General features: G+C 39.0%; 1 protein-coding gene across 1 annotated transcript; it reads right to left on the bottom strand.

Annotated features, from left to right (window-relative positions):
• Window positions 1–4,863: 4,863 nt before the first annotated feature.
• On the bottom strand, window positions 4,864–7,723 carry B3GALT9 (beta-1,3-galactosyltransferase 9; the record flags this gene model as incomplete). Its single annotated transcript, XM_079113480.1, has 2 exons — window positions 4,864–5,967; window positions 7,718–7,723. 2 exons carry the CDS (start codon window positions 7,721–7,723, stop codon window positions 4,864–4,866), a joined length of 1,110 nt encoding a protein of 369 aa, XP_078969606.1.
• Between the last annotated feature and the right edge of the window lie 2,149 nt (window positions 7,724–9,872).

The following is a 9,872-nucleotide window of genomic DNA, read 5'->3' as shown; positions in this document are numbered from 1 at the left end:
ACCCATTAAATAGAACTTCCCTCTTCCCATTCCTCCCAGCCTCTGGTAACACTATTCTAATTCATGATGCCTTCCCCTCTGCCCCCCACCTCCGTGCTGGGGCTTAAACCCATGACCTTGCACATGATGATGTTAATAATTTTATTTAACATAACGGTTCAGAGGGGTGCCCTGGCCTACGTGTGGCCAACAAGACATACTCATTCTGATTTTTGTACCTGTGACTTTTGAAAGATTTAATAAAAATTGCAAGCTATTATTTTGCAGTTAATAAACACATTATGTGTGTGTGTGTGTGCACACTTGCGTGCAGCTTTTCACCAAATGCCTAGAGAGCAAAAGTGGTGGGGAAAAGCTAGTTTTAAAAAAAAGGAATAGGCCATCTGTATTAGCTATACAGCGGGAGCCATTTATTTCCCAGTGTATTGCTCCTTGGAGGACACCTCCATCTCAAGTTGCTGTGCTGTTGAACTGCTTTAGGGAAAGAACTGCCATGTCTCCAAACCTCTAACAGACCCTGACCCCAGAGGTGCAGTCCCTTGTAGAATGTCTGCACTGCATACTCAAGCTCTGAAGGTGCATTCAGATAGCCCGTACCTCAGATATCACAGCTACCAGCAGAGAGCTAGTTTGCACTCCAGGCTGCTGAGACAAACTCACTGCATGTATCCATACTCCAGATCCTAGTGCAAAGCTTCAAGGACCTAAGCTGTTACAGGAAAAGAGGAGCCACTGCTAGAGTGCATAGTACTGTGGGGGTCAGAAGCCACTTTACCTCTGTGTCTGAGGTTCTGCCATTGTTGCACCATGCTCACACATGGTAGTGCATTGTTCCCCAGAAAAGTTGCTGCAGCTACCCCACACTTTGGTAACAAGCTGTCTAGGAAGCACTCCATCTCCCCATACCAGTTGCTGCTGCATCCTGCCTCTGACAACTTGGGGCCCGTCAAAACAACTGAGACCCCAGCTCTTGTGCCCACATGGTGTCCTGTCCCTCAAGGAATGGACAGGCCCAGTGGAAAAACTACATTCAAGCTAGTGAAGCAGCCGTGACTCCTCAGTGCCTGACCCAATCTGTTGCCCTGATCCCAGGGAGTTTTGGCCCATAGGAGTAACTACGACCTTGATGCTTGAACCAGCACAGCAGCCAGCCTTTCATGATACCAATGGAAAACAGCCTTGGCTGATCTGTATCCTCACCCTCAGGAATGAATATCCACAGCATCCACCTCTGAATCTGAACCTACCCTTCAGAGTCCATGCTGCTGAGCACCGCACTTGCATGGGGAGTGAAGCCAACGTAGCATTCCTTCCCATCCCTCAAAGAGCAAGCCACAACTGTGCCCAACCATTCCTGGTACATTGCTGCCATTGCACCCCACTTCACAGACCCTGTGCCACTGCTGTGTCCCACCACTCCAGCATCCAGTCACCACTATGTAGTATGCCGTGTCCTGGTGTTCAAGTTTCCACTGTGATCTACTGGCTTTGGAACCCAACTTGCAGATGTGCCCTGCTCCTCAGGGTCTGAGCCTCTGTAACACTCCTTCCTGCCGGAAGCCATGCCAGTGATGGGTCCTCATCTCAGCATCAGAGTCACAGTTATGTCCTTAAGCTATTAGACACAGTCACAGTCTTGGCTTAGTGGGAGGACTGCATTCAGTCATGCCTAAAAGAATGGACCTGTGTCCATATCACAGCCATGCCAGTAGTTCAACAAGACACTGAACCCCTGGACTGAGCTCCACAGCCACTCTGAGCACCTATGACCTGGAATAGTGCTGCCTTGGCTGCATGTGACTCATATCAAATTCAGCACCATGACAGATTCCCTCAGCTAAGTCTCTCTCCACTGTGGAAAATGAGAATAGGAGGATCCCTAGAACCCTTGTCACCAAACACACTAACCATCTTACTTGCCACCAGACTGTCACAAAATCCTGGACCGTAGGCTATTGGGGCTTTCACATCATTGTGGCATTGATTAAGAAGTTGCACCAAGGCTACACTATTCCGGAGCCAACACACACCATCCAACAAACGCCCTAGGACCCAACTGCAGCTGAAATTCATTCCCAATGAAAGCCACTCTAAAACGAACAGGCAACTGTCTGATCAGATGTGCAGAGATCAAAACAGGAACACAAGAAACATGAAAAGGAAAGAAACACGACACTACCAAAGGAATAAAATAACTGACCCCAGAGGAATGGAATTTATGAATTTACCTAACAAATCAAAATAATGATTTTGAGGAAACTCAGCAAGATACAAGAGAATACAGATAAACAATTCAATGAAATCAAGAAAACAATTCATGATCTGAATGAGACTCATGCAAAGCCCTGGTTCCCCACCACCTTGAAATAAATAAGTAAATTTTAAAAAATTAAAAACTGCCAATTTGTTATAGCCAGACCTGCCTTACAAGAAATGCTGAAGGAAGTTCTTCAAGCTGAAAAGAAAAAGAATGTTAACTAGTAACACAAAACCTAACAAAACTCACTAGTAATAGTATATACACAGCCAAATTCAGAATATCCAAATACCAAAATGGTGGTATATGAATCACTTATATCTTCAGTAAGAAGGTTGAAAGACCAAAAGTATTAAAATAATAACAAAGTAATTTTAAGAGATATGCAAAGGTATAAATTGACATCCAACAAATGTGTCTAGGGGGTGAAATTAAAATGGAGTGTTATATTATACAAGCAACATTAAGTTATTGTCATCTTAAAATGGCCTTTTATAACTGCAAGTTATTTTAAGAAAGGCTCATGGTAGCCACAAAGCAAAAACCTGTAGTAGATATACAAAAGATGAAAAATAAAGAATCAAAGCATGCCGTTAGAGAATGTAATCACAAAGGAAGATAGAAAAAGAGGAAGGAAAGAACAAAAGATCTGCAAAACAACAGAAAACAAACAAATGGGCAGGAGTAAGTCCTCACCTATTAATAATTATCTTGATTATAAATGGAATAAATTCTCTAATCAGAAGACATGAAGTGGCTAAATATTTTTTAATCCAACAATATGTTACCTATAAAAGACTGTTGAGTTCATTTTCTCTTGTCATACAGAATATTTGAGACTATGTAATTTATCAAGAAAAGAGGTTTATTTAGATCAACATTCTCCAGACTGAGAAGTTCAAGATCAGATGCTGCATCTGATGAGGTCTCATGTGGCATAATAACATGGCAAGAAGAAAAAGCAGAAAGGCAAGCCAGCATATGTGGAAGAGAGAAATGGGGTTCAAACTCCCAAAATAGCTGTGTCCCATTTTTAAAAAGTTATTCCACAGATTAGAGGTCTGTTCACATGACCCAAACACCTCCTACCAGACTCCACCTCCCAACATTGCTACAGTGAGCAACTAAGCCTCAACATAAATTTTGGTGGGGACAAACCATATTCAAGTCATAGCAGACTAACTTTAATGACACATATAGTTTGAAAGTGAAAGGATGGGAAAGATATTCCATGGAAATGGAAATGAAAGCAGAAACAGCTATACCTCTATCAGATAATATCAAAACTGTAAGTCAAAAACTGTAAAACCAGCCAGGCAGAGTGGTGCATGCTTGTAATCCCAGTGACTCAGGAGACTGGGGCAGGATGCTCACAAGTTCAAAGCCAGCCTCATTAACTTAGCTCAAAATGAAAAATAAAATGGGCTAGGGATGTGACTCAGTGGTTAAGCACCCCTGAGTTCAATCCCTTGTACAAAAAACAGAAAACCTAAAATTAGACCAAGAAAATAATATATAATGATAAATGGATCAATTCATGAAGAGGCTAACAATTATAGGGTATGTGTGCATCTGACATCAAAGCACCTAAACATGTAAAGCAAAATTCATAGATCTGAAGAGGAAGGGATAGATGGGAACAAAAGGAGAAGAAGAGAGAATCCATCAATAGATGAATAAATAAAATGTGAATTATCAATGAATGAACAGATAAAGAAAATGTGGATTATGTCCACAATAGAATATGTTTTCAAAATTTTTTTAGTTGTAGATGGACATGATAACTTTATTTTTTTTATTTATTTTTATGTGGTGCTAAGGATCAAAACCAGTGCCTCATCTGTGCTAGGCATGTGCTCTACCACTGAGCTATAACTCCAGCCCCCACAATAGAATATTATTCAGCCTTAAAAAAGAAAGACATCCTGTCATTTGCAATACCATGGACAAATCTGGAGGACATCATCTTAAGTGAAATAATCTTGGCACAAAGACAGTTGCCACATGATCTTACTTACATATGAAGTGTTAAAACATCAAATTCATAGAAACAGAGAGTAAAATAGTGTTTACTAGATGCTAGGAGGTGGTGGGACCAGGGAGATGTTTCAAGGGACAAAAAATTTCAGTTTGACAGGAGGAATAAGTTCAGGAGATGTATTGTATTTCATGGTAATGACAGAGCAATACATTCTATATTTGAAAATTTCTAGAAAAGTGTATTTTAAGTGTTCGCACCTTTAAAAAATGCATAAGGTAACACATTAGTGGCTGGATTTGGCTATTCTGGAATGTACACATATCAAAACATGTCAAACACCATAAATATATATATAATTGTTATTGAAAGACTTGGTTATAATTCAGTATACTAGTCTTTTCTGAAAGATTTTATTTTGAAAAGAATCATGCCACACCAACTTAAATTTCTTAAAATGAGATCTCAACAACAGAGTACTTCAAAGCACGAAAAACATCTTGTATCATTGCTCAGTGTGATTAAAGATTCAGAGAAACTACATAAAACACAGGGACAGAGGGCTGCTCTCTATAACAGGAAAAAGGCAATTTAAAACCAATGGACTTATAAGAAAAGCAAAGAAATCTTAATTACTAAGATACATATCATTGTTTTTTATGGTCCCCATGTGAAAATGTTTAAAGCTGTCAAGGTATGTCAGAAGTTTGCAGGAAATGAGCCCATAGTAAGTCTCAAACAGTGAACATTCTTTCCCATCATTAATTTCCATCCATGCCAGAGATATTTCAGCATCCATAGTGTCTAAGGATGTAAAAATGAACTTATAGCAACATCTGTTGTATCTGATGTGCCTTTTTCCAGAAAACCTTGAACTGTGGATGGGTATAAGTCCAATAATCTTAGCACAAACCCCTACAAACACATCAGCAGGCACCATCACAGATACTTCTTTGAAAACCACATACATCATCTGAGCCACATCTTGGGACATCACAAAGGCCTCACCACTGCAGTAATCTGGGTAATATTTTTCTGAATACTCACTAAGAGGGACAAATTTTTGACCACGAGGGTCTCTGTTGGGTGTATCCTGATGGATGACTCGTCCTACATAGATATTTTCAAGGTGTTCTTTCAGATTGAGAAGATACTCTACCAAGCGTGGTAGACTGACAAACATCTCTTCATCAGCTTTGAGAATGAACAGGGCATTAGAGCAGAAGGTCACAGCCCACTGTATCATTGTGATGATCTTCAGGGTTTGGTTCTCAAAACTGTCCAAGAAGTTTCCTTCAATTATATCATTATTCTTATGGGACTCCTTGTCTATCTCTTTCTGAGTGGTTACCATAACAGGCATTCCCAAAGCAAACAGTGTGAGAATGGGGTGCCCTTGGACACTGGTCACATTACCCCAGGTTTTCCTAATGAGGTCCCGTCTTGTTCCATTTCCTGGGCTGCTGAAAATAAGAGAGAGCAAAAAAATGTTCTTCCTTTTGCAGATATCAGACTGGCTCAGGACATAGTATTTGGAAGGATTACTTCTTAGAGATTCCATGTTCAATTTTCTTGCCTTATCCTTAATTTCAAGAACTTTCAAATCTACATGAGGCAAAGACTGCAGAAAATATTCTTCTAGAAAGTCAGCCCCAAAAAGCAAGGCATGAAACAGTATGACATTAAACAGGATGAAACACCACTGGTGAGTCCGAAGTCTGCAGAATGTCACCTAAATAAGAAAAGGATAGATACATTGGTCACTCAAGCTTGATCCCCATTCCTGTTTTTGCTACCAGCGAACCCTGCAGGATCTTTTCCACAGTTTTGGGGATTGAACCCAGGGTCACTTTCCCCCTGAGCTACATTCCCAGCCCTTTATTTTATTTTATTTTTACTTTTGAGACAGCATTTGCTAGATTTCTTAGGGCCTCATTAAGTTGTTGAGGCTGGCCTTGAACTTGCAATTCTCCTGCTTCAGCCTCCCGAGTTGCTGAGATTACAGGTGTGTATCACTGTGCCCAGCTCTATGGATTTCTTACAGCACTCAGGAGTACACTCTATGTTAAGTGTTTATTATTTATCACTATTCTCTGACTCTTCTACTAGATTGTGATCTCCTGGACAGTTCTCTCTTCTCCTGTGTTGCTGAGTCCAGTATAAGGCACAAAGGGGATACTGAGTAAAATGTCATTTAGTTGTTCTCTTCCTTATTTGGATAAAAGTCTACTTATTATAATAAGTATATATAGAAATTGTATTAGCCACCGGGAATTGCAAAGAAGAACCAGACATAGACACAGATATTACATAACAAGTGGCATCATTGTGATAAAAACCTATAGGAAAATATCTGATGTCCTTTCTTGAATGGAAGGACTTGGATCAGTTTCTTCTCTGATTACAAAGGTCATGGGCTATTTTTCCATGAAGTGGCTGCTTTTATTGGCCGTCACACAATGGTATTTATCAAACATTTACATTCTTCTAGTATGATTTTCCAATTTAATCTAATTCTGAATCAGAGTCTGTTTTGACAGTGTCTCCTAATCCATCTGGTTTTTGTCAGTATGAGTAGATTCCCACTATCTGCATGGCTCCTCTTCAGAGGTTTAGGATGGACCCGCGCCAAAGTTACTTCACCTTCACCTCAGTGAAGGAAATTAAAAACTTTCCATCTGAAAGGGAATCTGCAAAATTTTAATGAAACTGGGGAACATTAAAGGAATTAAATCTCTATTCATTGGAGCTTTGATCAAAAAAGACTTCCATAATAAGAGTTAGCTCTTATTGAGCACTTGCTATGTGCCAGATACTGTGCTAAGCTTTTTATGCCTTAACTCATTTAGCCCCAGTAAACAGATAAATTGTGCATCTGAATAGTTTAGTTATTTCCTCAAGAGCACACAATGAGCAAGGGCTTGGGGTAGACCCATGATTTGAACTAAAATCTGTCAGATTCTAAAACTTACTGGTTTTTTAAAAATATTTTTTTAGTCGTAAATGGACACGTACCTTTATTTTATTTATTTATTTTTATGTGGTGCTGAGGATTGAACCCAGTGCCTCACACATGCAAGTGCTCTACCACTGAGCTACAACCCCAACCACTAAAACTTAACCCTTTTTTTAAAAAAATTGTAGTTGTAGATGGGACAACATGCCTTTATTTTACTTTTTTTTTTTTTTTTTTTAAATGTGCTACTAAGGATCAAACCCAGTGTCACACATGCTAGGCAAGTGCTTTGCCACTAGGCTAAAGTCCCAGCCCCAAAACTTAACTCTTAATCACTGGAGAATCCTGACTCCTTTCTTTCCTAGTCCATGTCTATTAAATAGAAAAAATAAATAAATAAAATAAACTTCTACAAGTATAATCTGAACTCCTTTCCATTTTCTCAGTGCACATAAGAAGAAACTTCAACTTCTTCAAAGCGTATTTTAATTGATATCAAATGTTTCAAAGATCATAGGAAACTTACCTGCATTTTGTTTGTGAACAATTTTAGAGCTTTGGAAGTTACTGGTCCAGATGCTGTAACGTCCAAATGTATCTCAGGATCACTCCAGTCTAACCGCAACTGCAATAAAGTATTTTGTGCCTCACATTTTAAAGATAAGGTTTCTTGCCAATCAACCTGAGCTTTTGTCCCAGAATACCTGCTACCCGCATAGGAGAGTGAATGCTGATCGTGTTACAGCCAGAGTAAATCCAGAACAAAGAATAGAAAAAGCAAACCTCTTCAAAGTGTTTCCAGTCTGTGTATCTTGTGAAACTGACCCCTTGCCTTTATGCTGAATTCCTGGTAAAATATATTCACCCACATCACCTCTCCACAGCATCACTGACCAAGGAGAAATATTGTAGTGTTTTTTGAAGTGCAATTTAAAAAACTAAACCTTAGGAATAATGCCCACTCCCTGGTATGTGCACATATGTTAAAAGTGTTCGAAACATTAAGGAATACTTGTCATCACTAATGGATGCATTTTTTTTCTCACTAAGGAAACATCAGTTAGATCTGATGAATCTTTTTATTTATTTGCTTATTTGTTTGTGTTTAGTACCAGGGACTGAACCGAGGGGCACTTGAACATTGAGCCACATCCCCAGCCCTTTTAAATATTTTATTTACTGACAGGCTCTCACTGAGTTGCTTGGAGCTTCGTTAAGTTGCTGAGTCTGGCTTTGAACTCTCCATCCTCCTGCACTGGCCTCCCGAATCTTTGGGTTTATAGGTATGTTCCACTGAACCTGGCTGGTCTGGCCAATCTTATTGACAAAGATTCTGAATTAGGGTATCAGCTATGCAAGAACTTTACAAAATCAATTACAGACTATCTCCTCTAGGTAAGTTAATCTCCAAATAGAAAACATCAGATAGCTCATTTTAGCCTGAACTGAGGAAACTAAACATTTGATGCTTGCTGTTTTCTTGCAGCCTGTAGGAATTATCCTAAACACCATTTCTACTGATAAGTTTATTTCTGGAAAGGAAAAAACATCCAGCATATTTTCATGTTCCTGTCACAAAAGCAGTTGCATTGAGTAGTCTGCTCTCATACCGGGCTATATTTTATCTTTTTTTCACATCTTTTTTACTACCTGACACAGGAGTTTTTGTAATGATTTGTCTAGGAATAATTAATTGTACTTAAAGTTGGCTGTTTTTGATCAATTATCATGTATTCTTGGAAACTATTACCAAGTGGGAAAATCTAACCTAAAAATTCAAATGAAAGAGAAGTTTTACATATGTTAAATTTAACAATTAAATGGGTCTTTAAGTATTTAATTAAATATGGATACCATTTTGCAATTTTCTTTTTTTTTAAACTTTTTTTAGTTGTCAATGGATCTTTATTTTCTTTATTTCTATGTGGTGCTGAGAATCGAACCCTGTGCTTCACACATGCTAGGCAAGTGCTCTGCCACTGAGCCACAGCCCCAGCTCCTCTTTTTCTTTTTTAAAGTCATAAATTTTGCTCCTAGATCTTCTCTGTGCTCAAATTTACAGAGTTTGGATTTTTTTGTGTGTGTGTGAGAGGGACTCAAACATTATCTCTGGGGTGGCTCCATCTGGAATTTTCAGTTTGATTTATCAGACTTCTACCTTACAGGCTTTGAGACTGCTGCAAAGAGATATTGGTGCTTGTTTTTCTTTTCTGACCTCCTAGAGGTTTCCTAGAGGTTATCCAATATTCATCACTTGCCAAATATCTTTTAATGTTGTCACCGGTAACTGTCTGGCTTACAAGTCTACAGTGGCTTCCTCTTATCTGCCACATATTGTTACTCTCTTGTGCCCTGACTTTGAACACCCAATACCTGGCTTTCATCCCTCATGATTTTAACTTCCCATACCTCAAGTACACTAAATGGAGTCAGGACGCTCGGAACCTTGGATATGTGACTCTCTTATTGGCTATATTACGTGTTATGCCTTTTCATTGGACTGTGCTGTGCAATATGGTAGTCATTAACAACATGTGGCTATGTAAATTAAGTATAAATAAATAAATTTAAAAATGCATTTTCTCAGTTACATTAGGCATTTTTCATGTGTTCAATGGCTACAAGAGGCTAGTGACTGCTTTATTGAATATCACTGAGAGAGAATATTTCCATTATTGCTG

This window comes from Sciurus vulgaris (genome assembly GCF_902686455.1).
Source record: "Sciurus vulgaris genome assembly, chromosome: 15".
Lineage (NCBI taxonomy): Eukaryota > Metazoa > Chordata > Mammalia > Rodentia > Sciuridae > Sciurus > Sciurus vulgaris.
Note: the sequence above shows the minus strand (reverse complement) of the source record. Positions and strands in the feature narration are given on the sequence as shown.